This window comes from Astyanax mexicanus, chromosome 7 (genome assembly GCF_023375975.1).
Source record: "Astyanax mexicanus isolate ESR-SI-001 chromosome 7, AstMex3_surface, whole genome shotgun sequence".
NCBI lineage: Eukaryota > Metazoa > Chordata > Actinopteri > Characiformes > Acestrorhamphidae > Astyanax > Astyanax mexicanus.
In genome coordinates, this window is record NC_064414.1 from 56,511,346 (window position 1) to 56,538,817 (window position 27,472).

Consider the following 27,472-nt stretch of genomic DNA (forward strand, 5'->3'; position numbering starts at 1 on the left):
CTGTTATTTGATTTATACAGAGGTCCTCGTTTTGTTTGGCAGATATGTAAAGTTGCGTGTCATCAGCATAGCAGTGAAAGTTAATACCATGCCTACGGATAATTTTACCCAGTGGTAGCATATAAAGAGTAAAGAGTAATGGACCCAGTATCAAAGGCAGCACTCAGATCTAGCAGTACAAGGATGGCAGTACTGCCCCTATCAAGAGCTGAAAGTAAATCATTAGTTACTCTAAGTAAAGCTGTTTCAGTGCTATGGTTTTTTCTAAATCCAGATTGAAAAACCTCATGAATACTATTACTTTGTAGATACAAGCGCAGCTGCTTAAACACAATTTTTTTTTTTTTAGAATTTTGGCTAAAAAGAGTAGACAGGAAATGAATCTATAAGTTCCACATTTGAGGGTACAGACCAGGGAGAAGCATTCCCCAAACAGATTTTAAGGTTCATCAATCTTCGATTCTTGCATTAGACACTGAGTTTATGATAATAAACTTTATGCTGGAAAGGTGTGCGTTATATAGCTCAAATATTTGAAGCAGGTGTCTATAATTAGATTTAAATATAATAAGGATCTACAGCAGAAAAGCTACACATCATCCATAAAGAGCTCTACCTCACTCTTCCTCCAGTCTAGTTATGGTGGCTATATCTCACTCACTCTCTTAGGTAACTTTTGATCAGGGTGATTTGGGTAAGAAGACTATTATTCTCCATGTGAGGATGAACAAAATCTCAGACTGAAAAAGCGAGGTCCTGAAGGAACATTACCACACCCTTATGGACAATGTTATCAATATTTGAGACAATATACTCTCCCGCTAGCTACTCCAGAAACCTGACATTGACATCATTTTTCATTTATTCTTTTATTGAATATGCATTAATTATTCAATTATAATTTATTTTACTATTCAGAAATTGGAGATTTAAAAAAAAAAAACTATTGTTGGGTTGTTGAATCAGTCACACAAACAGACAGAAAATAGACCAGCACACTAGTTCTGATACAAAAAAACTTTATATTGATAACTCAAGATGACTTAAAATAACAGACAAAATATCTAAACACACTTTGTTAGACTTACTTACAGAAAAGAAAAGAAAATTATATTTCACTACCCCTCACACCTTTCTGCTTAAACAGGTGAAAATACAAATGACTTTGACTGTCACAGAAAAAAAAGAGGCAAAATGTACACACAGTTAGCACTTATCAATAAACATGTGAATTAGCATATCATACTCAATAATGGCTCACAGAGAGAGAGAAAAAGAGAGATAGAGAGAGAAAGAAAAAGAAACAAAAATGTAATGGTCATGAACCGTATGTCATTGGTGGTTTTTAGTTTTTACCCCCATCCAATTACAATGCTCTCTGAGATCAGCTGACACCTCCCAGAGCATTTTAACCTGAGAGAGGAGAGAAAAGAACAGCCAACAGCAGAGGGCAGCACCTCTCCACCAGTGAAGCCAATTTACTCACACATATTATACATAAACATACATACACTTCTCATGAACACATATATTCAGATTACAAAACTAAAGTTACGCTGGTCTACAGTAAGACCGCCCTCATGACTCCAGAATATTGTACATTATGAGCAAGTGATATAAATATTTCTGATTTATTTCACACCAGCACAATTTGCTCTGGTTAAATCGGACTCTGGTTGGTTTGTACTCTTGGTTTGTTTTGTTTCAGCAGGTGTAAAGACAGTAGTTGCGTTTGGGTTTGGAGCAAAATATCCACACTGTGACCCGTGAGAGGAGATGGTATCAGTCCGGTTCTGTTTGAGAATGTGATCCCCTCTCAATCCGACCCAACTATTAAATATTGTCCTCATACTTGAGATAAACAGCCATTCAGATACAGTTAAACTGATTTATTACCAAGAAAATAATTACTTAAGGTATCTTCTCATGCTTATCTCTGCTGCTCCATGTTAAGCTCTCAGTTTTCACACAGAACATCATATGTGCAGCGTCCACTGCTTATATCTACGCAAATTTATCGCAACTGTGTGGATAACCCATTGAAAACACTGTGTTTTAATGTACAGCTCACACGGCTCTGACCAATCAGAGGAGAGAATATGTTCACATGGTTTGTTGGGAAGCATTTTGCTGCGTGTACGTTTATGTCTGTGTGAAAACAAATAAAACTGAGGGAGAAACACTCCAAGTAAACAAACGCATCAACTGATTCAGACCAACTACAGGTATGAAAACGCTTCCAGAACTCCCTCTATCACCTTCTATGCCCCCAAAACTGTAAGGGTGAAGACTAGCACATACCTCCTCCAACACAGTCTTTGGTTCTATTCTTTCTCACAGAAACGAGCAGAACAGTCAACATCCCATTCAAGAAACCCAAACCCTGCGTAGACGGGTTCAGTGAATGTGGTGTGGAATGTGTGTAAGTGTCTGAGAGTGCGTGAGGAGACGCTGTAGAAGGAAAGAATTCCAGCCTCATGGTCCAAATACACTCCTATTCTTTTAGAGGGAAGAGGACGGATCTCTGTGTCTGTAATGTGTCTGGCAATGCATCTGTGATCAGTGCAGATAAGAGTCCAGGACTTCTCATTAGACCCAAAATACTCAGTTTTTCCTTTCCTCAGTATTCCTTCATATGTTACAGATATAGCAACCCACACTCTCCAATCAGCCTCCCAGTAGCATCGTCCAGACAATCTCTCCCTACACATCACCTGTGCATGAATATTAAACCTCTCTGGATTATCAGGACATGACTGTCTTTCTCTCAAAAACAACACCTTCCTGTCCCCCTCACTCAGAGATAGCCATGGGTGTGCCGTGTCTGGGTCCAGTGAGAGATGACAGGCATCTGAATACAAAACAGATCATGAACTAATCATTTTGTGGATTTAGGAAGTGCTTCTTAATTTTGATGGTTGTCTAGCTTTAAGACCCACTGACACTCGGAAAGGACACTATATACAGTAAATTACTAGTTTTATACAGTGCACCAGATTTTCACAGTGGTGGTGAGCATCACTGTGGAGAACAAACAGTATTTAAACTGCATTATTATTTAATTAAACCCACACAAAATGAAACTAGATACATATACACACATCAAGCTTAACATTGTGACTATCCTTTTTTCTCTACACCCATTATTAGCTCCACTGATCATATATTTCACTCTGTTGTTGTATAATAATTACAGACTGTAGTTGCGAATCTGTATACAGTATTTTATTATTCTCTTCCTTATTTTCACCCTGTTCTTCAGTACCCAGAACCCACATGTTAGAAACCCACCCCAGAGACACAGTTATTATTGTTATTTGGGTGGTGGGTGGTTATTCTCAGCATTGCAGTGATTAGCAGTGATTAGCATGGTGGTGGTGTATGAGGTGGTAGTGTGTGTTGAGCTGGTACAGTGAGTGGATCAGATACAGCAGTGATTAGCATGGTGGTGGTGTATGAGATGTTAGTGAGTTTGTGTTTAATGGTGGTGGAGCTGTATGAGGTGTTAGTGTGTATCATGTTAAAAGTTAATACAGAGACAGAAGATCTGAATCTGTTGCTGCACAGTTTACAGTCTTCATCATCCTCTAGTCCTTCATCAGTACAGAACTCAGGATCCCGCCTACAGGACTCCACCCACAGGACATCTTCCATGGAATGCCGCCCACAGGACGAGTGCCCACAGTTTCAGTTTTTATTTGTTTTTTAATGCTTAGTTTTAGTTTTTATTAGTTTTATTTGTGTTGGTTTGGTTATCTGTGATGTGCAGGATATTAAAAAATATTGATTTGTCTGGGAGAAGCGGATAGGTCTGCAAAATGAGTAGAAGAGTCTGGAATCTTCTTTGCAGACTATTTACCAATATGACAGATGTTTTGGCTTAATTGTTTTATTGTAGTGTGTATGTTTGTCAACTTACATTTCTTTAGTCCAGGCTTCAGTCTGATCTTCCCACCGTATTCCATGCTAAACACACACAGACACAAACATACACAAATCAGAGCAGTGTGAAATTAAAAAAGAAATTGGACTATATCCGAATCCAGCAGACTAACCAGCATGAATGCAGAGAATTGATGTTTTCAAAGAGACATGTTAGCTTTAATAAGCACTAATCTCTAAACTACACTCACAGCTGGTGGAGTTTGCAATAATCAGAGTAAGGCCATTTTATTTTCCAAGGGAACTTAGCACTCTATTTATAGTAGTGGTTTATATAGAGCTCGTGGCACTAATGTGAACACTGTTCTGATTTAATTGAATAGTATTCAATGATCATCAAAAATGTTGTTCCAGTAGCTGGAAATTTCAACCATGACAATCTAAACTCAGCCCTCGTTACATTTTCACAAACATGGCAAGTGCATACAAGGATACGCTGCTTGCTGAAGCCACTTAGCCCAAATGTTTGTGCTAATCAGGTCTGGTTACTTTATGTAGTCTGTACTGTATTATAAGGAAATATCACTCCACTATGTACACGTATGAAATGACAATAAAAGTCAAATCAAATCATCAATCATCAATTTGATTTGACAATAAAAGCCATTTTAATTTTACTTAATTGGATTTCCACATAGCTGTTAATACCAGAGTTTGTAGTTTGAACAATCCAGTTTCTCTCTTGAATTTCCTGGGTGGTTGTAGGTAAGATTCAGTTCTTTCAGGTGACTTTTAGGGAGCTTCAGAGCTGATGCTAGAGAAGAACAGCCTTTCTCTGTGACCATGCAACCAGACAATCTGGAAACAGAGAGACATATATTTACTTTTGTTTAAAATACTTTATAAATGTGTATAAATTCTTTATACTTCAGTATAAAGACAAATTTTAATGCCACTGAAAAGCCTATAATCAAATTTACTGTTAATAATGTTGTTGTTTAAAACTGTATCATAATACAGTGCAATTGTTTAATCATTTTAATCATTATTTAAATCATAATTAATCACAGGAAAAACTAAGGAAAATTACAGATGTTTGGCCAGACTAACTGGGCTCCATATAAACATCTAAACAGCCTGGCTTTTTTAAATTCAGAGTGAATAATCCTACATCACTACACAGTGAATGCTCAGTCAGCTGACACATTTTCATCTGAAATGCAGTTTAACAAACTATTTTTTCTACAGCTTCTGCATTTGTTTAAGAGAAAAAAATGTTCTTCGAATATTCGAGTATCAGAACAAACAAAAACACTGACCTGAGTTTCTCCAGTTTACAGTGTGAACTCTTTAGTCCAGTAGAGAGATGCTCTACTCCCAAATCCTGTAGGTCATTGTTACTGAGGTCCAGCTCTACCAGGGAGGAGTTTTCCCATTTTAAAACTGATGCCAGAGTTTTGCACATCTTTTCACCAAGATTGCACAAAGCTAGTCTGAAAAATTAAAAACAAACAGCAAATTAAACATAAACTGGAATATTTGAATGAGTGTTAGTCTAAATTACTGGTGTTTCTTTAAAAAGAAATGAAAACAGGCACAAAGATTCAATTCAACATGCTCACCCTTTTTACTGTGACCAGCATAGACCTTTAGCTCACTCAGTTCTACAGATTATAATAATTTTAATAAGATGAAAACAAAATCTCTGAATGGATAATAGATCACATGTTAGGAAACACTGGGCAAAAAAACAGGGTTTGTCTCAGCATGGATTGAAAACAGAATGAGACACTCTTTTTTCCGGTTAAGAGTACACTGTACATGATTGGCTAATGTGTGTACATGTTGGGTGCTATCTGGTTGTGTTAAGTGCTGATTGTAAGCATATTATGTTTTAGAAACTACTGTATATGTGTAATTTCTTTACTTCATTCAGTGAAGTGAGAAACACTGACCTTAGAATCTGCAGTTTACAGTGTGAACTCTTCAGTCCAGCAGACAGCAGCTCCACTCCTGAATCCTGCAGGTCATTGTTACTAAGGTCCAGCTCAATCAGATAGTTTTTCAGTTTTAAAACTGATCCCAGACTTTTACACATCTGTCCTCCGAGATTACATGAAGAAAGTCTGAAAAAATGAAGAATAAACTGAATATTTTATAACAAACTTAGAGTGATACATGAGTGAAGCAGTAGAAAAAGTACTTAATTCATTTTCATTTAAAATATATTAAAATTACACAATTTGTTGTCATTTATTCATTTTTTTATTGTAAGTAATTACCCAGACTGCTATTCGTTATGTGACAGTGTGTGGGCCTATTGGGGGCTGTTCTGTGTTTACAGATCACCTTCACCCACTCATGTCCTCATATGGTAATGTTAAGAATATTTGTATCAAGTTCAGATCTTTATCTCTTTAGAAATGTATGTATACAGCAGGGGTCACTAATAGGCGGACCGTGGTCAGGGTCCGGATCCAGACTTCATCCAATGCGGCCCAAACCGATAAAATACAGAGAAGGATTTAATTTTGACCGTGTTCATTTAAAGCAGCGAAACGTTTCTTGTTCATACTGAAGCGATGCGGCATTGCTCCCAATCGCTTTCCCCGCCACTCGCTTGCCGCTTTGGGGCATGTCTCTTGAAAGATCAAGCAGTTTATCTGCCATCAGCAAGAATGTGTAGAGCTGTAGTTCAGTACTGTGTATGAACGAGAAGCTGTTCTTTTTTTTATCGCCTGGTGAACCCTGCTAAGACATCCAGTTCAGGACCAGCTGCTCCTCTGTCTCTGTTATCTTACAAAGGGGTTTCTTAAAGCACAAAAAATCCTGAAAAAGCTGTACTCAGCTTCTCCTACGTTTTCTCACTCTGTAGTTCAGCCTGTGTTGTGTGTGGTGCTGAAGCCCTGTCCGCATGGCGCTGATTGGCTACCGCCCAGCAAAACTCGCTTCTCATTTGCATAAAGTTTAAAATATCTCAGCTTTTTGCCGCTCGCTTCGCCTCGTTTGCATTTTAATGATAACAAAGAATGAGGCACTCTTTGGTTTCCCGTTGAGAGTACAGAGAACCTGATTGGTGACATATATCTGATGTGTGTATATGTTGGGTGCTAGCTGTTTGTAACAGGTTGCGTAAAGTGCTGATTGTAAATACATTAAGTTATAGAAAGCTGCTGCATAAGTGTAGTTTCGTTCATTTATTCAGTGATTCATTAAACACTGACCTGAGAATCTGCAGTTTACAGTGTGAACTCGTCAGTCCATCAAAGAGCAGCTCCACTCCTGAATCCTGCAGGTCATTTTTACTGAGGTCCAGCTCTATCAGACAGTTTTTCTGTTTTAAAACTGATCCCAGACTTTTAGATATATGTCCTCGAAGATTACATGAAGAGAGTCTGAAAAAATAAAGAATGAACGGAATAATGTACAATAAACATACAGAGTAATATGTGAATGAAGCAGTAGAAAAATACATTATTGCTTAATTTTCAAATATATTTATATTAAAATTACACTATCTATTGTTTAACTCTATTTGGATATTCTGCTTAAGTAATTACCCAGACTGCTATTGGTCATTTGACAGTGTGTGGGCTTCTAAACCTGCACAGATCTTACAGGTTTACACTCAGATTCATTATTTCCTCATATGTAAATGTTAAGCATCTTTTTGTCAAGTTCAGATCTTTATCTCTTTAGATATGTGTGTGCATGTTCATGTAAAGATGGAAACTGGTTAAAAATAACTATCAATTTTGGTCCAGTTACATATTCCACTTGACTATTGTCCTGTGTTCTTGGTATGCCGTATAATCCCTGAGTGTATCATTTATTAATACTAATCATATGAAACCTTGTACAAATGTTCTTGTAATAATTGTAAAAGACAGCAAAGGACCAACACTGTTATCCAAAATAATATACATGGCTTCAAATAACACTTTTTGTGTTTATTTTTACATTTAAACAATCCACGTTTCATTTTTCTCCAACATGTTACATCAAACAAACTAACTGTACGCTTTAGAATGTACAGCAAGACTTGTACTTAAATGTTAACAATATCTGATGTCATCCTGAGCAATTGCAGTATTTTAATAATAATATTTATGATAAACATACTATCATGTAATAATAGTGTTTTATAATAGAGTTGTAAATGTAACAGTGATTAACTGGAAACCGATGAAAGATTTTCTGTTTTAATCTATAATTTAAAGAATCTGCCGTTCACGAAAATCGATGTAATAAAAATACTTACATCGCTCTTCTGGATATTTTGATGACTGGCAGCATCCTCAGAAGGCACATCTCTGATGGGTGATATTTCCAGAGATTAAACTCATCCAGCTCTTCTTCTGAATTCACCAACAGAAATGCCAGAGCCGACCACTGAGAAGGATGGAGTCTGGCCTGATGAAGATGACGGTCATCACCTCTGCTCAGGTATTTCTGCACTTCCTGCACTAGAGAGTGATCGCCCAGTTCATTCAGACAGTGGAACAGATTGATGGATTTTTCTGGAGCAGAATTCTCCTCAATCTTCTTCTTGATGTATTTGACTGTTTCTGCATTGCTGTAAGAGATCCTCTCTTTCTGTGTCAGTATGCCTCGCAAGAGAGTCTGATTAGACTCCAATGAGAGACCCAGAAGGAAACGAATAAACAGGTCCAGGTGTCCACTCTCACTCTGTAAGGCTTTATCCACGGCACTGTTGAGGAGGTCAGTCATAGTTGGCCTGAGTGAAAACTTGGACACTTCACTGGTTTTCTGCTTAGTGATTTGCACATTTCTTTCAATGAAGCAGAGAAATGCATATAAAGCAGCAAGAAACTCCTGAACGCTCAGATGTACAAAGCTAAAGACTTTCCCCAGGTTCAGATCATGTTCCTCTCTAAAGATCTGGGTGCAAACTCCTGAGTACACTGACACATCTCTAATATCAATGCCACTTTCTATTAGATCTTCCTCATAGAAAATCAGGTTTCCTTTCTTCAGCTGCTGGAATGCCAGTTTCCCCAGAGCCAGGACACTTTCTCTAGTCTGCTGAGGATCAGTGTCACTTTTCCCACTGTACTTCTGGCTCTTGTGTTTGATCTGAAAGATCAGGAAGTGTGTGAACATCTGCGTCAGGGTTTTGGGAATTTCTCCACCCTCAGCTTCACTCAGCATCTTCTCTAGAACAGTGGCTGTAATCCAGCAGAAGACTGGTATGTGGCACATGATGCAGAGGCTTCTTGAAGACCTGATGTGTGCGAAGACTTTGTTGGCCAGGTCCTGATTCCTGATCCTCTTCATGAAGTACTCCTGTTTCTGAGGGTCACTGAAACCCCGCACTTCTGTTACCTGGTCAACACACTCAGGAGGGATCTGACTGACTGCTGCTGGTCGAGAGGTGATCCAGAGGAGAGCAGAGGGAAGCAGATTCCCCTTGATGAGGTTCGTCAGCAGAACATCCACTGAGGTTGGCTCTTCTAAATCTACCAAGTTCTCATTGTTCTGGAAATCCAGAGGCAGTCGACACTCATCCAGACCATCAAAAATGAACATGATCTTGTAGCTCTTATAATGTCTTGGTTTTAAATCTTGTGTTTCTGGGAAGAAGCGCTGAAGAAGATTCACCAGACTGAGCTGCTTCTCCTTCATCAGATTCAGCTCTCTAAAAGGAAGTGGAAATATGAAGAGAACATCCTGATTTACTTCTCCTTCAGACCAGTCTAGAATGAACTTCTGCACAGAGACTGTTTTTCCAATTCCAGCAACTCCTTTAGTCAGTACAGTTCTGATGGGACGTTTCTGTTCTGGTAAGGGTTTAAAGATGTCGTTACATTTGATTGGTGTTTCCTGTGTTGAGCTTTTTCTAGATGCAGCTTCAATCTGCTTCACCTCATGTTCCTGATTGACCTCTCCACTCCCTCCCTCTGTGATGTAGAGCTCAGTGTAGATGTCATTCAAAAGTGCTGACTTTTCATGGCCTAAAATTCCTTCATTAATTCTCTGATATTTATCCCTCAGTTTGGATTTGAGCTTTTGATGACAAGCTGGGGCCAATTCTGATAACATAGGTAGACAAAAAGAAACATGTCATCAGCTGTGATCATGCATTAAAATATGCCTGTGTATAATGTTTTTGTAACAATAGTAATAAAGTGTTATAGATCTAGATTTTATTCCCATTGAAAAGCAGGATGTCACTAAGAAGATTAATTAGCACTCAGGTTGGTAGCATTCTTACTGCTCTCTAGTGTGTTAGCCAGGTCTGTCTCCTTCATGTTTCTCAGGATGAGCAGTGTGATCTTCAACAAAAGTTCCCTCTGATCATCCCCATCCTTCACCTCGCTCTCAGAGCATGCTGGTAAATCTGTAGTCAGGATGTTCTTAAATGTGTTCAGCCCATTATTCACTAGAGAGTAACATTTATGCTGCAGCTCCTAATTCAAAACAAACATCAGGAAATCAGTGAAGCTGTTACAATGCTCAACAGAGAACCTTATCTGAGAGGAGTAGGAGTTCTGGATGCTGTAATGTGTAAACATTACTGAAAGGATTGTATACTCTCACCATGTGACTAGTTTAGCACTAACCATGAATATGATGTCCAGCATTTTCCTGCAAATGTTTGTCTTCTTTCTGTGGATGAACAAAATAGTATGACACTGTATGAAATGTTGGATTCCCATCAGTAAAAAAGCACAAGTACTTTTCCGTTTTTAAGTGTAATATTTCAATTAACTTTCCAAAATTAAAGGAATATCTTTTAAGCCAATTGGATTTATTCACTTCCATTCATTGAGGACTCATAGCAGTTTGCAGTCATTTTTAAACAAAGAGTTAAACAAAAGATTGTGTAATTTTAAAATATATTCTGTAATGAAAATTAAGTAGTAAGTATTTTTTTCTACTGCTTCATTTACATATTACTCTAAGTTTAGTGTAAATTGTTATATTTATTCTTTTTGTGCTTTATTCTTTTTTCAGACTCTTTTCATTTAATCTTGGAGGACAGATGTGTAAAAGTCTGGGATCAGTTTTAAAACTGAAAAACTCTGATTGAGCTGGAACTCAGTAATAATGACCTGCAGGATTCAGGAGTGGAGCTACACTTGATGGACTGAGGAGTTCACACTGTAAACTGCAGATTCTCAGGTCAGTGTTTGTCACTTCACTGAATAAATGAATGAAGTTACACTCATGCAGCAGCTTTCTAAAACCTAATGTCTTTACACTCAGCTAGCACCCAACATATACACACATCAGCCAATCATGTACTGTACATGTACTCTCAACCAGAAATATAACAGGGAATAGGAAGTGGGCAGTCTCTCCATAAACCACATGCAACACAAGGCAAGTTATTCATGATGCAAGAGGACTTTTCACTTTTAAAAAAGTGAAATGAAAATTTCATAGATTTAAAGCCCAGGATTGGTTGCATAAAAATAATTATTTAATATGAAAGAACTATTTGCAAGAAGTGCTTTTGTCTTCTCTATGTAATGACTTCATAGGTGGAGTGTCTGATTAATTGTGTATTGTGTGTATTGTGTGTGTTTAATCAATGTTGTAAAATGTTTATTTATCCCCAATAATCTAAAAGTTTTTCATTGGTTATAGTGCACACAAATATGGCGTGACCCTGTTTTTAGCTATTTTTTACTGTCAGGAATGACCCAGGCAAGGAGACGAGGAGACGGACGCAAGTGCAGGTAGGGTGAAAATAAATAATAATTTAATAAATAAATAACAAATAAACAAAGAAACAAGGAACGAGTGACACGAAACAAAGGAACACAAATAACCAATAACCAAAACAAATGAGCGATAATAATAAACAAACCAAACAGGGCAGGGAAATATAAACAAGGGAATGAACTAATAAACACAAAGCAGGGGTATATACAGGGAGCTAAGGAAGACGGAAATAAATAAGAATCTAGAAACATGAACAAGGGATAAACACAGAGACTAAGGCGCGAGGAACAGAGGCTATGAAACACAGACAGAGACGAACGACAGGGGAAGGTGCAAAGACCGACGAGGGACAAGTGGAAGAGGAGGGCTATTTAAACAAACAGGAAACACACTAGAAGTGGAAACACCTGGGGAAGGGGCAGAGCTACAAATGAGACACGTGGTGGAAAAGTACTGAGACGGGAGACACAGGGGAGCACAGGTCATGTGGGGAAGACACACAGAAACACGAGACGAGGCCAAGATGTGACATTTACGTTGGTGCTGGGTCCACTCTTATGTGCCTTAAGCATGAATTAAAGCTGAACCAAATTTTTTAACATAAAGGAGAGTTTGGCCAAAAAAGCAGCAACTATGATCAATAATATCAAAGCTACACTGGCACTACAGCTTCTCCGGACTCCGGCATGGGGGAGCAGAGCACTGCAGATAAAGAGATTTGATTTGATGTTTCACTTACTTTGTGTCAGAGCTTACAGATTCACTGTTGAAGTTTGGAGGTGAATTTATGGACCAGTCACTCTTCATAGACACACAGCTGGCCGTTGGAGATTCTGATTTTAGTTTCTTTATCCTGTTAACATTAAACAATTATACAGTGAAGTCCAACACACACCACACCAAAAGAGTATTAGAACCGTAGGGTACTGTGTGCAGTGATTAACCATAACTAAGAGTGTCCTCCTGCAGTCAAGATACATTTCTTTACAATACGTATGAGTGAAATGGGACAATAGTACGGTGGCCCTGAAGTGCAAAACAAATTAACATGTCAGAAAACAAAATTTTCCCCGGGGGTTCAGCTAATGCCACGCGGCCATCAGCCACTGCCCCCGCCGCGGGGTTCACCTAATACCCCGGGGGTTCAGCTAATGCCACGCGGCCATCAGCCACTGCCCCCGCCGTGGGGTTCAGCCACTGCCCCCCGGTTATCAGCCACTGCCCCCGCCGCGGGGTTCAGCTAATGCCACGCGGCCATCAGCCACTGCCCCCGCCGCGGGGTTCAGCTAATGCCACGCGGCCATCAGCCACTGCCCCCGCCGCGGGGTTCAGCTAATGCCACGCGGCCATCAGCTAATGCCCCCGCTGCGGGGTTCAGCTAATACCCCACGGAGTTCAGCCACTGCCCCGCGGCCATCAGCTAATGCCCCCGCCGCGGGGTTCAGCTAATGCCCCACGGAGTTTAGCCACTGCCCCGCGGGGTTCAGCCACTCCTGTACTGTATTACCTGAACCCCGCGGGGCAGTGGCTGATGGCCGCCGGGCATTAGCTGAACCCCACGGCGGGGGGGGGCAGTGGCTGATGCCCGCCGGGCATTAGCTGAACCCCGCGGCGGGGGGGCAGTGGCTGATAACCGCGGGGCAGTGGCTGATGCCCGCCGGGCATTAGCTGAACCCCGCGGCGGGGGCAGTGGCTGATAACCGCGGGGCAGTGGCTGAACCCCGCGGCGGGGGCAGTGGCTGATAACCGCGGGGCAGTGGCTGAACCCCGCGGCGGGGGCAGTGGCTGATAACCGCGGGGCAGTGGCTGAACCCCCGGGGTATTAGGTGAACCCCGCGGCGGGGGCAGTGGCTGATAACCGCGGGGCAGTGGCTGAACCCCTGGGGTATTAGCTGAACCCCGCGGCGGGGGCAGTGGCTGATGGCCGCCGGGCATTAGGTGAACCCCGCGGCGGGGGTAGCAACAGGACAGGGATAGTTTAAGTATTTACTGCTGCTGCTAAAATACGTGCCACAAAACATAGTTTGGTGTTCATAACTCAACTCTCTCATCGTAACGCAGCTTGACTGACAAGGAGGGTCCGCATCAAGCACTTCCTGTGTGTTAGACCCTCCCTTTCCGTCAGAAATCGCAGTTTGTAAAAGTGTTTCAGCGTTTGTAAAAGTGTTTCAGCGTTTGTAAAAGTGTTTCAGCGTTTGTAAAAGTGTTTCAGTATTTGTAAAAGTGTTTTGCGTCTTGTAAATTTGTTTTAAGTTTTGTAAATGTGTTTTAGTTTTTGTAATTTTGTTTTCTGACATGTTAATTTGTTTTGCACTTCAGGGCCACCGTACAATAGTCATCTAGGAAAGAGATAGTGGGTTCTTTTGGAACTAGGATGATGGTTATGGCTATAAAAGCAGGCAGAAACTGTGGACTGTGCATTGGATGTATTACAGATGGACATAAAGGAGGTTGCCAGTTGGCTGGCACACATTAAACATGGTATACCTTCTGGGCCAGCTACTACATGCTTTACTAATCAGCTGGAGACTGTACTATATAAAGTACCAGTCAAAAGTTTGGACACATTCAGTTCTTATATATTTTCTTATACTTGTTGCAGATTACTATTGCAGCTATCAAAACCATGGACTATGAATTTACAGAGTTATGCAGTAAACAAAACAGAAAAATAAGCTTAAGCTCCAAGCCAAATTTTCTGTCTAAAAATACATACTCAAATTATAAGGCTTTCCTCTCTAAGACTGAATTTAATATTTAACATAAAATTTTATATTATCAAGGAATATTATTTAGAAGCCTTTACAAAATAAAAATTAAAACAATTTTTTGGAACATGTAATTTTCAAAATATGGTAAAAACAAGAAAAAATTACAGGCGCATTTCAGCTTTTCTATTTTTATTTTCAGGTCTATGAAATGAAATAAATTTATAGATGAAGTGTTTTTGCAGCTCTGTATTTTGCTATAAGGTGTTTTGATTCACCATGTAAAATTATAAACTGCTCCCTTTCCCTCACACATTATAGTGAGCTGCTCCTGGGATGGTCCTTTCCTTCTCCAAACGACTGGAAACTTTATAAGAATAAAAAACTACTCATTTAACAAGTTATTTTGCAGTAAAGAAGGTGTTTCTCTATTGTCTACTCCTGAGGGAAAGATATTGTGCAGTGTTTCTCTCCACATAACACGGCACCTGATTGGCCAACAGAGTTGACAGTGGTAAGCGCTGGTGGGGGCTTGGAGTGTGTGAGTGTTGACCTCTAGTAACCCTGGATCATAAACACAAGCTGCTGTAAAACTGTATAAAACAGTCTAAGTGTGGAAACATACTTGCTGTTTGCCCCTGCGTTCACTTAGACAACCGGCTGCGTTGTAAATGTGACTGAGAACATGATAGCCTATGTGCAACAAACTTTCCAACATTGAAGTATAGCCTAGAGTTGGCAAGCAAACCTTGGCATGTCGTCATGTACCAAGCCACAGCAAACACTGCAAGGTTCACCATTAGTGCATCACTAGATTACTACAATATCCCGTCAACAATTGACTGTAGGAAACATTCAGTTTACCTCAATATGCTTTTTCAAATTAGATGGTGAATGTTTGAAAGCCATTAGCTCGTGGCGTTTGGAGTGCGCAGAGTGGCAGCGCATTCGAAAAGAGTTGTTTTTACATCCAACCATTCCGATGCCAGCTGGAGATGCATAATTTGAGTCTTCCTTGCTTAACTTTCTCACTGGCGCTCAGTTCGGAGTGCGACATCTCGCTCCACTTCTCTAGAGTCTCTTCCATAAGGCTACAGGCATCTGTTTTGTTCTTGCTGGAGTTTGACATGACATGATGATGGGATGGATCAAATACAAACCAATAGAGGGTCTGAATGGTATGTTTTTATTTGTTATCCAACTACAAGCTTTCCGGATGGCGCGATTTATCTGTTTTTTATTTTATGTTGCCGGAATGAAATATAATAACGAAGCTGTTTTTAAACGAAGCTGTAAGGAGTATAAAGTACCAACAACTGTGTTGTCTAAAAAATAATTACTCCACTAAAGTATAGATACCCCAATTTCTACATAAAGCTCCACTAGGTAGGATTGAGATTTTGTGCTCGTGGGCTCCCCCTACAGTTGTAGAGTGTAATAAATGTTTCAGGCGGATTAGTTTCTATTTCTCGTTTTCTGGCTTTGACAGACATATTCGGTCTCTTTCCAGCTTCTGTATGTTAGTTTGTAAAGAATGAAGCAGTAGTCCTTGTAGAACTGTTAGAACTAAAGGTCAGAAAGCAGGTCGCAGTTTTGCAAGCTTTGGTTACGGCCGCCTCGCAAAACTTACAGAGTCTGGTTTGAGCTCAGATGAGCTCGGGCACAGACACGAGAGCACCGCTATTCCTCCTATTACACCTCAATGCAGCGCTGCATTGAGTTTCAATCTGTAATTTTACTTCTTTAAAAAAATCAAAAATCAAGGAAATCTTACCTAGTGGGGCTTTAAGTAAGATAAAGATGTATTTTTACTTTGTTACTTGACACCCCTGCAAGAGTGTTTACATGTTATTTTGATATATCATATCATATCTGATATGATTTTGATTTTTAGTCTGGAATGGGTTACAAGTTGTAAAGGCTTGGTGATGCTTAATAATGAATGGAAAAATATGTTCTTTATTAGAAAATCACAACAGAGAATGTCCATTTGTGTGTGCCATGAGGCTCAAGCACAATTGGGTTATGTTACAGGACAATTACCAGTGCACACAAAAGAAAACTAAAATGAATGCCAAAAGTCAAAGTTCTGAAAAGAACCCCAAAAGACCTTCAATGGACAGTTCTTAAATGCTCTCAAATTTTCCAACCAGAACTCAATATTGTAATGTGTATTATCTACTCTCTGTGAGCATATAGAACTCCCCTAGTGTACTCTGACCATTAAATGCAGAGAAACACTGAATTATGGGACAGAGTTAAGCGTTTGTGTGTGTGTAACACATGCACTGATATAGTAATTTACAGTAAAATCTTTGATGTTTCACTTACTGCGGATTAAAGTTTCCAGATTCACTGCTGAAGTTTGGAGGTGAATTTATGGACCAGTCACTCTTCATAGACACACAGCTGGGGGCTGTGGATCCTGATTTCAATGTTTCTTTCCTGTTAACATGTTAACACAGTGAAACTCCAGCATTTACAACTCCAACACACATCACACCTGTAGAAAAGATCAGAAACTGAAGAAAGTCACTCTCAGAACTGTAGGGTAGTGTGTGCAGTGATGTACCCTGACCCAGAGCTTCCTCCTCCACCACTGAACTCTGGAGAAGAATCCATGGACCATTCACTGGAGGCTGGAGACTCTGCACGCTTCCTCCTGAAAAACATAATGAAAATAACATTAACTATTTCCTTTTTTAAAACTAGCCTGAACATGATGTGAAGTTCTGATATAAAATTACTCACTTTTCTCCTCCACTCTTCTCCATCCTATATCTGTAACTCTTTATTCACACAGCTGGACACAGCTTGCAGTTAACTGCATATCCTGATCCATGCAGAAACATTTTTAAATCAATACATTATAAATCCCTACATTTACATAAGTTGACATTTTCTTGTCCGGACTGTATTACAAATAATCATTACATTACATTTGGCAGATGCTTTTGTCCAAAGCGACTTACAATGTTGAAGTAGAAAAGCAATAGAAGTTAAAGGTAAAAACAACAACTTTAGACAGGGCCTAAAGGAGGTCAAAGGGAAATAATAGGATAGAGGAGTGAAGGAGGGGAAGAAGGAAATTAGATTAGAAGTAGTTAGTGTGTTAGGGGTGTTAGGAGAGTAAGTGCTCTTTGAAGAGCTCTGTCTTCAGGAGTTTATTAAAGATAGCGAGAGATTCTCCTGATCTGGTAGTGGAAGGTAGTTTGTTCCACCATTGGGGAACTCTGTATGAGAACAGTCTGGATTGCTTTGTGTGAGTGTTTGTTTGGTAAAGAGAGGCGACGTTCATTGGAGGAGCGCAGCGGCCGGGAGGAGTGAATGCAGGTAGGAAGCAGCTGTGCTGTATCACCTTGTAGGCGATTGTAAGAGTTTTGAATTTGATACGGGCAGCAACTGGTAAACAATAGAGCTCAATGAGCAGTGGCTTGTGGCAACGTGACATGTGCCCGTTTTGGCTAGTTGAAGACCAGACGTGCTGCTGCATTCTGGATCATCTGGAGTTTTTTTTACTGCACAGGCCAGGAGGCCAGTTAGTAGGGCATTGCAGTAGTCGAGGCGTGAGATGACGACCGCTTGTACCAGGAGTTGGGTGGCCTGTTGCGTCAGAAACAGTCTAATTTTTCTGATGTTATAGAGCGCAAAGTGGCAGGATCGAGCAACTAAGGCCACATGGTGCGTGAAGAAGAGCTGATCATCAACCATAACACCCAGGGTCCTAGCAACCTTTGTTGGTGAGAGAGAGAGAGAGAGAGAGAGTCGATGGTTGTAGAGAAGTTATGTTGAAGGGATAATTTTGCTGGTATAACCAGAAGTTGAGTCTTTAAGAGGTTTAGTTGTAGGTGGTGCTCCTTCATCCATGAGGATATGTCTGAGAGACATTGCGATATCCATGCAGAGATTGAGTGATCTTCAGGTGAAAATGACAGGCATAGCTGGGTGTCATCAGCAAAGCAATGTTAGGAAAATCCATGTGAGTGGATAACCTGACCTAGAGAGACGGTGTATATTGAGAAGAAAAGGGGTCCCAGTACCGAACCTTGGGGAACCCCAGTGGATAAGGATTGGGCTGAGGACAGCTGTCCTTGCCATGACACCTTGAATGAGTACCCAGTGAGGTATGATCCCATTGTTTGAGAGTATAGTTAGGAGGAAGTCATGGTTGACTGTGTCAAAGGCAGCCGAGAGGTCCAGCAGAGTGAGCACTGAGGACTGACCTGCAGCTCTGGCAGTTTTCAACGCTTCAGTCACAGACAACAGAGCCGTCTGCGTAGACTGTCCTTTTTTAAAACCTGATTGGTTCTGGTCCAGGAGGTCATTCTGCTATAGGAAGCCAGAGACCTGATTGAGAACTGCTAATGTTTTAGAAACAAAAGGTAGTAGTGAGACGGGTCTGTAGTTATCAACCTGGGCGGGGTTGAGATAAGGCTTTTTAAGCAGTGTTGTCACATGTGCTTGTTTAAAAGCAGTCGGGAATACACCAGAAGTTAAAGAGGCATTGATGGTGTGAGTGATAGCCGGAATGATTGCAGGTGCGATGGTTTGTAGTAGGTTTGAAGGAATTGGGTCAAGTGGACACGTAGTAGGGCGGCAACGTGTTAGGAGAGCCAGTGTCTCGGTCTCAGTGAGAGGAGTGAACGAGGAGAAAGCGACGTCTTTGGTAGAGGAATAACGCGCAGCAGAGCATGTAGTAGGACTGCTACAAGTTGGATCAGTAAACTGGCGTAGTTCCCTGAGTGTGTCATTTTTGAGCCATGGCTGCGGTTTGCTTGGGCTAATGGCTCGAGATGTTAGAGGACAGAGGTTGTCCAAACAGGAGCAGAGAGTATCAGTGGCATCATTTACATTGAGTGATGAAAATGAGCCTGGTGGAGGCATATTGTCAGTCACCAGCGAGGAGAACTGGTCTGCTGAGATATCTCGAAGATTTCGGCAGAACGAGACCATCGTAGGAGTATCTGTGGGTTTATTTGAAATATGAACATTGAGTTGCATGAAGTAGTGATCCGCGAGGTACAAAGGAGTGACAGTTAAAGAGTGAGTGTCACAGTTACGAGTGAAGATCAGGTCTAGATGTTTGCCAGCTTTATGTGTTGGAGGGCTGGGGACCTGCTCCAGATTGAAAGACTGCATGAGGGATAGGAAGACTGTGAAGCTGGTACTGTCATGGTGGGTGTTCATATCCCCTAGAATGAACATGGGACAATCTTGCTCAGGGATAGAAGACAGTAGTATGTCAAGTTCATGCGTGAATTCGCCCATTTGTACAGGAGGACAGTAGATAACAATAATATCAAGTTTTGCTGGAGTATAAACCAGTGTGGCATGATACTCAAATGTATTGAATGTGTATGCAGGGATTAGTGGATTATGTTTCAAGCCATTAGCGATTAATAGTCCTGTTACACCTCCTCGTCCTGAGAGACGAGAAGTATGGGAGAAGGAATAATTATTTGAAAGAGCCACCGGAGTAACAGTGTTTTCTGGTTTTATCCCAGTTTCAGTCAAGGCCAACAGTTGTACTGAAAGATGATTTGCATAAGAGGTGATAAAATCTGCTTTATTAACAGCCAACCCTGATGTTACTGACTCTAGTGAAAAGAGATCACACCAGATTTGTCCCAATCAAGAAAAATATATCACAGAAATAAAAAAGACAAGAATTAAACCTGTTCTGTACCAGACTAGAATTAAATGTTTTATTGTAAATTAGAGGTGAACCTGCTTTATTCTAGACTAGAGTTAATCCTGCTTTATTCTAGACTAGAGTTAAACCTGCTTTATTCTAGACTAAAGTTAAACCTGCTTTATTCTATACTGGAGTTAATCCTGCTTTATTCTAGACTAGAGTTAAACCTGCTTTATCCTAGACTGGAGTTAAATCGGCTTTATCCTAGACTGGAGTTAAACCGGCTTTATCCTAGACTGGAGTTAAACCTGCTTTATTGTAGACTGGAGTTAAACCGGCTTTATTCTATTCTGGAGTTAAACCGGCTTTATTCTAGACTGGAGTTAAACTTGCTTTATTCTAGACTGGAGTTAAACCGGCTTTATTCTAGACTGGAGTTAAACCGGCTTTAATCCAGACTAGAGTTAAACCTGCTTTATTCTATACTGGAGTTAAACCGGCTTTATTCTAGACTGGAGTTAAACCTGTTTTTAACCTGTTTTATTCTAGACTGGAGTTTAACCGGCTTTATTCTAGACTGGAGTTACCCTGCTTTATTGTAGACTGGAGTTAAACCGGCTTTATTCTAGACTGGAGTTAAACCTGCTTTATTCTAGATTGGAGTTAAACCGGCTTTATTCTAGACTGGAGTTAAACCGGCTTTAATCTAGACTAGAGTTAAACCTGCTTTATTCTATACTGGAGTTAAACCGGCTTTATTCTAGACTGGAGTTAAACCTGCTTTTAACCTGTTTTATTCTAGACTGGAGTTTAACCGGCTTTATTCTAGACTGGAGTTACCCTGCTTTATTGTAGACTGGAGTTAAACCGGCTTTATTCTAGACTGGAGTTAAACCTGCTTTATTCTAGACTGGAGTTAAACCGGCTTTATTCTAGCCTGGAGTTAAACCTGCTTTATTCTAGACTGTAGTTAATCCGGCTTTATTCTAGACTGAAGTTAAACCTGCTATATTGTAGACTGGAGTTAAACCGGCTTTATCCTAGACTGGAGTTAAACCGGCTTTATTCTAGACTGGAGTTAAACCTGCTTTATCCTAGACTGGAATTAAACCGGCTTTATTCTAAACTGGAATTAAACCTGTTTTATTCTATTCTGGAGTTAAACCTGTTTTTGACCTGTTTTATTCTAGACTGGAGTTAAACCGGCTTTATTCTAGACTGGAGTTAACCCTGCTTTATTCTAGACTGGAGTTAAACCTGCTTTATTCTATACTGGAGTTAATCCTGCTTTATTCTAGACTAGAGTTAAACCTGCTTTATCCTAGACTGGAGTTAAACCGGCTTTATCCTAGACTGGAGTTAAACCGGCTTTATTCTATTCTGGAGTTAAACCGGCTTTATTCTAGACTGGAGTTAAACCTGCTTTATTGTAGACTGGAGTTAAATCTGCTTTATTCTAGACTGGAGTTAAACCGGCTTTAGTCTAGACTGGAGTTAAACCTGCTTTATTCTAGACTGGAGTTAAACCTGCTTTATTCTAGACTGGAGTTAAACCGGCTTTATACTAGACTGGAGTTAAACCTGCTTTATCCTAGACTGGAGTTAAACCGGCTTTTTTCTAGACTGGAGTTAAACCTGTTTTATTCTATTCTGAATTTAAACCTGCTTTTAACCTGTTTTATTCTAGACTGGAGTTAAACCTGCTTTATTCTAGACTGTAGTTAATCCGGCTTTATTCTAGACTGGAGTTAAACCTGCTTTATTGTAGACTGGAGTTAAACCGGCTTTATTCTAGACTGGAGTTAAACCTGCTTTATCCTAGACTGGAGTTAAACCGGCTTTATCCTAGACTGGAGTTAAACCTGCTTTATCCTAGACTGGAGTTAAACCTGCTTTATTCTAGACTGGAGTTAAACCTGCTTTATTCTAGACTGGAGTTAAACCGGCTTTATCCTAGACTGGATTTAAACCGGCTTTTTCCTAGACTAGAGTTAAACCTGCTTTATTCTAGACTGGAGTTAAACCTGCTTTATTCTAAACTGGAGTTAAACCGGCTTTATTCTAGACTGGAGTTAAATCTGCTATATTCTAGACTGGAGTTAAACCTGCTTTATTCTAGACTGGAGTTAAACCTGCTTTATTCTAGACTGGAGTTAAACCGGCTTTATCCTAGACTGGATTTAAACCGGCTTTTTCCTAGACTAGAGTTAAACCTGCTTTATTCTAGACTGGAGTTAAACCTGCTTTATTCTAAACTGGAGTTAAACCGGCTTTATTCTAGACTGGAGTTAAATCTGCTATATTCTAGACTGGAGTTAAACCTGCTTTATTCTAGACTGGAGTTAAACCTGCTTTATTCTAGACTGTAGTTAAACTAGACTGGAATTAAACCTGCTTTATTCTAGACTGGTGTTAAACCGGCTTTATTCTAGACTGGAGTTAACCCTGCTTTATTCCAGACTGGTGTTAAACCGGCTTTATTCCAGACTAGAGTTAAACCTGCTTTATTCTAGACTGGTGTTAAACCGGCTTTATTCTAGACTGGAGTTAAACCTGCTTTATCCTAGACTGGAGTTAAACCGGCTTTATTCTAGACTGGAGTTAAACCGGCTTTATTCTAGACTGGAGTTAAACCTGTTTTATTCTGTTCTGGAGTTAAACCTGCTTTTAACCTGTTTTATTGTAGACTGGAGTTAACCCTGCTTTATTGTAGACTGGAGTTAAACCGGCTTTATTCTAGACTGCAGTTAAACCGGCTTTATTCTAGACTGCAGTTAAACCTGCTTTATTCTAGACTGGAGTTAAACCGGCTTTATCCTAGACTGGAGTTAAACCTGCTTCACCCCGAAAAAGGATCACGTGAGCCTGTCTGCAGGATGGTTTGACTTCCTGTGTCAGCACGGAGCCCCATTAGAACCCACAGGGTAAATCCCTTCACTCTCAGCTGGCTTGCTGGTGGCCTCCGGACCGCAGGTTTCTGGGTTGGATCTGGCGGATCTCTTTTTCAGCTGTACTTTAGCTAAACTTAGATGGAATAATGCTTGGCTTCGTAGATTGTAAAATAACCTTAGATATTTTAACTAGGATAGATATTCTAGGATAGATATTAATATACTTGAAGAAGATTAAATGCACTAGTCTAAGAAAACTAAACTAAGATGACTAAACTAACAGTCTATCCTTTCTTCATCTCTGGGCTTCCTAACCTCTCTAACTTCTCCCTGAACCTCTCCTCCACTTCTCTCTTCAACTGCTTCCCTCAACTCATCTTTTCCAACTGCTTCCCCTCAACTGTACTGAACTGAACTAGTTTAACTATTAGTCTCTGTGGCCTGTTTGGCCCTTGAGCTACGATTGGCTCTGTGGCCCAAATGTCTGTGTTTTGATTGGTCTAAGATCAATTTCAAACTTTGGCTGGGAAGATGATCTTATTCACAAAGGGCCATAACCCCCCCCCCCCCACACACACACACACACATGGTCACCATGCTTCAGCTAGTGGTCTATTTTTCTAATAGACCAAACCAAAAGAAAACTCAATTAAACAGTGGATCAAAATACATTCTTCAGCATATCAGTTTGTGAGGATAAATTTAGGAAACAACAATCTTACAATTGAATCACAATAAATGTAATATATATATTTTGCCCACAAACAGTTTTGTAATATTCAAGATAATCTTAGAAATACAACAATGGATGGTACCCTGTCAGAAAGAGATCAAGAATAAAAAACCCAATTAAAAGATAATACGTGGTTAAACCACTGATAACCAAATAAAGCTAAATTATCAAATGTTAGTTAAACCTTGTTGATTCAGACTTGAATGTGTAGGAAAATTTCATCAGGACAAATCCAAACACATATACCATATACCAGACACATATACCATTATTTAGTAAACATTCTGTAAAACACCTTTTTTATATAGTCAATATATATGTATTTTAAGCAAAATCTTCTTAGTGAGAAATCCCTCCCCTCTGCTGAGTGTTTAGATAAGGCTGCAGGTCCTTGCCTGTCGGAATTTACGACGGTGGGGGAAGAGAGTTCCTCCAGAATTTGAGCATTTAGGCCTGAGCGAGGCTGAGTGAAGAAATAGTCAGGAAATGTCATTTTGAAATTTAAGGCTGTTTGAAAAAAGATTACTCCAAGGCTTCTAGAGTGTTCTGGGGGTCGAAGTTTCCTTATAGGCCGTAAAGTGGGGGTAGTGTGCTTATGTATGTCCAAGCAATGCAGAAAACCTCTGTTTAGTCCACTACAAGTTAAACCAGCTTTATCCTAGACTATATTTAAATTTGCTCTATTATTGTGTGTGTGTCTATGTGTATGTCTCTGTGTGTGTCTGTGTGTGTGTCTGTGTACATTTAAAGTATTTAAAGTATAATTTTGTAAAATGCAAGTTAATTTTTTTTAAACTGAGTTACTCATTGTACTCAGTGAACTTTGCTGAAATTTGATTTAATAGACCAGAAGTTTTTGGTTCGCCTATTTAAGAAAAGTTGCATATTTTAATTTAAATAATAAATAAATAATAAATAATAAATGTATTGCCTGTTTATTTTGTAAGTATTTAGTAAGTTTTGATACTGTTGTTTCAATAATAACTAAAATGTATTTAAAAAAAACTTAAGGGACAATTTGGTTGTGTTTTTTAAGTGCATTGCCAAAGTATGGGTTTCAAATGACCGAATTCAGGAAGAAAAACAAATGTGATGGGGACATTCCAAACACAGACACATTTGAAACACACACACACACAAAGAAACACATACACATCGAAACGCACACACACACACACACACACACAAAGAAACACACACACATCGAAACACACACACACACGCATCGAAAAACACACACACACACAGACACACACACACACACATTCTGCGACTTAATTGTAAGTGTAATCCGACACTGAGCTGATCTGAAAGTAGGTTCTGAGCAAAACTGAGAAATAAGAACATCTAGAACATTCTCCCTTTATTCTACACAGTGATATTCTATAATTCTCTTTAGTTCTGAACTTACCAGGAATTCATGTCCGTTCAGTAATTTCTCCCACTGTCTTCCGATAGTTTCTCTTTTTTAATGTGACAAACTGAGCGTTGCTGAAGCACAGGTTAGAGGGGGAGGTGTATGGGTAAAACCCCTGCAGGTAAGGGTGTGGACTCTCACAGTGGGCAGGTACTGTTTCACTGATGGAGTCTGCGGTGCGCATGTGCGAGGCTTGTGTGGGAGTAGAGTGAGTGGGCGAGGTGCTTGTGTGTAGCCTGGTTATGTGAGGGTGGTGATCCAGCAGCACGGTAGGAAAGGAGGCTGAAAGTTTGAAGCATTTTTAAATAAGTAAGCAAAACTAAACTCATTTAAGGATGGTTTTATTTACAGTTTTTATCAACATGCACAATTAACACAATTCACAAAACCACCCAACACCCAATCTGCAAAATACCTCAGATATCCAGCAAAATGAAGCACTGCTCCCAAAGAATCTACATATAGCTTTATCAAACCAAACTTTTGCACCAATTAAAACACACTTCATTCATATTACCAGATTTCTGCGGTAAACTTTAGTTAGGTAAAAGTTTATATACAGTATTTACAATCTACGTCTACTATTCTCCCTCCTTCTCACTCTTCTTCCCTCTCACTCTTCCTTCCATTGTACTCTTCCTCCATCTTACCCTTCTCACTTTTCCTTCCCTCTCACTCTTCTTTCCTCTCAGTCTTTTATCCTCTCACTCTTCTTTCCTCTCAATCTTCGTTCCTCTCACTCTTCCTGTGATGGGCAGTGCTGCACCGCGGGCTGCCAGCAGGGGGACTAGTAGACAGGGGAGGAAATGGTAGAGTGGGATCCCAAAATCTCCAACTCCCAGGATCCCCGGCAGTGATCAGCGTCAACCAGCTGCACCTGTGCGCTACCCTATATAAACCTCAGTCAAACCAGACCTCACTGTTGCACCTTCACAGAGGGGTGACCGGTACTAGAGGGTATAAAAAAGAAAAGAAAAGAAAAAGGTGATCTCAAAAGAAGGAAATAGGACTGAAAAGAAAGTCACACAAAAAGAGAAAAGAAAAGAACATATCTCAAATAGAGCATAAAGAGAGGTTTCAGCCAGTTTTGAGTTTGGTTGTGTTTTAGTTTGTTTATTTAAACTTAGAAGCTGTCTTTTGTTGGTACAAGCCATTTTATGGCATTTCCTTTGTTCTGTTTCCCTCCTTTTTTCCCCCCACACCTCTTGTGGGGTGTTTTTCCCTCCCATTCTAGCAGCTAGCCCTAGCCCCTTAAGCACAACACCTTTAAAATTATTATCCCAAAAGCATTACTAGAACTGAATAATAAATAATAGAACGATATCCTTATAAGTATATCTATCTATCTATCTATCTATCTATCTATCTATCTATCTATCTATCTATCTATCTATCTATCTATCTATCTACATTTAGGGCATTTAGCTGACACTCTTATCCAGAGCGACTTACAAGGTTATTCCTAATACAGAGTTGAGCCAATGTAGTTCTGGGAATTGAACCCCAGTCTCCCACATGATGTGTTAGCTCACTGGCACACAGTGGTGTTATCCACTGCAGCACACTAACCAATGGATATCCATTGTCCATTGTATATTCGTATCTGCTCAGCACTTGGCTCCCACACCTACCCCAACGGTAACACTTCCTCCCTCTATCACTCTTGCTTCCTCTCTCAAACTTCCTTCTCTCTCTCACACTTCCGCAAAACTTTGCTAATTCTTAACAACACGTTTTAATATGGCAACATGTGTTTTTTTGTCAGATTGTTGTGTTTTATGCAGTGAATTGAATTAAGTTTATTTATTTATTAATAATAAATAAATTACTTATTTATTAAGTGCTGTTTTGAATTGTTAAATGTGTGTAAAGCGGAAAATGTGTTTAGAGTTTTGGAGACTTGAGAAGAGTTTATATCCTCTGTGTGTCGGTTTAAATAATTGTGATACACATTTCATTTTAGTGTCTTAACAGTTGGAAAAAAAACTGTAATAAGGGGATGAATGTGTAAAGTACTGAAATGGATGTGAGATATTTTATATTGTACTAGATCGCAAATCTAGTCAGACTGCCCAACAAATAGAGCCTCGACTACCAGACTCTGCAACAGCTTCTTCCACCAGGTAGTCAGACACCTCAACACAAACGGCCTCCACTACCAGACTCGGCAACAGCTTCTTCCACCAGGCAGTCAGACTCCTAAAAAAAAAACTGCCTCCACTACCAGACTCAGCAACAGCTTTATCCACAAGGCAGTCAGACTCCTCAACTCACAGAGCCTCCACTACCAGACTCTGCAACAGCTTCTTCCACCAGGTAGTCAGATTCCCCAACACACAGAGCCTCTACTACCACTATTTTTCTTGTCATAGATGCTTAAATACTAAAGAAGAAGTGCAGCTGATATCCGGGATAAAGTTCAGTGATATTTACAGTAGCCTTTGCTGGGTAAGGTTTTATTTTTTTTTTTAAATATATACAGCTCTGGAAAAAATGGAGAGCAGTTTCAGTTTC

General features: G+C 39.9%; 1 protein-coding gene across 1 annotated transcript; it reads right to left on the bottom strand.

Moving 5' to 3' along the window:
• Nucleotides 1-1,002: 1,002 nt before the first annotated feature.
• LOC103026293 (NLR family CARD domain-containing protein 3-like) lies at nt 1,003-25,051 on the bottom strand. The gene is made up of 14 exons (XM_049481338.1): nt 24,953-25,051; nt 17,034-17,115; nt 16,861-16,944; nt 16,614-16,727; nt 12,314-12,427; nt 10,467-10,512; nt 10,118-10,313; nt 8,144-9,935; nt 7,107-7,277; nt 5,838-6,008; nt 5,202-5,375; nt 4,591-4,740; nt 3,920-3,966; nt 1,003-2,851 (listed from the first exon to the last, which is right to left on the bottom strand). The coding sequence occupies exons 2-14, from the start codon at nt 17,054-17,056 to the stop codon at nt 2,325-2,327; spliced, it is 3,609 nt and encodes a 1,202-aa protein (XP_049337295.1). The 5' UTR covers nt 17,057-17,115; nt 24,953-25,051; the 3' UTR covers nt 1,003-2,324.
• Between the last annotated feature and the right edge of the window lie 2,421 nt (nt 25,052-27,472).

Coding starts and splice junctions, on each gene's coding strand:
- LOC103026293 (XM_049481338.1), bottom strand. CDS start 17,056: ATGGAGAAGAGTGGAGGAGAAAA. Junction 12,428..16,613: donor TCTGGAAACTTTAATCCGCA/GTAAGTGAAACA, acceptor TAATGTTAACAG/GATAAAGAAACTAAAATCAG. Junction 6,009..7,106: donor TGTAAACTGCAGATTCTCAG/GTCAGTGTTTAA, acceptor TCATTTTTTCAG/ACTTTCTTCATGTAATCTCG.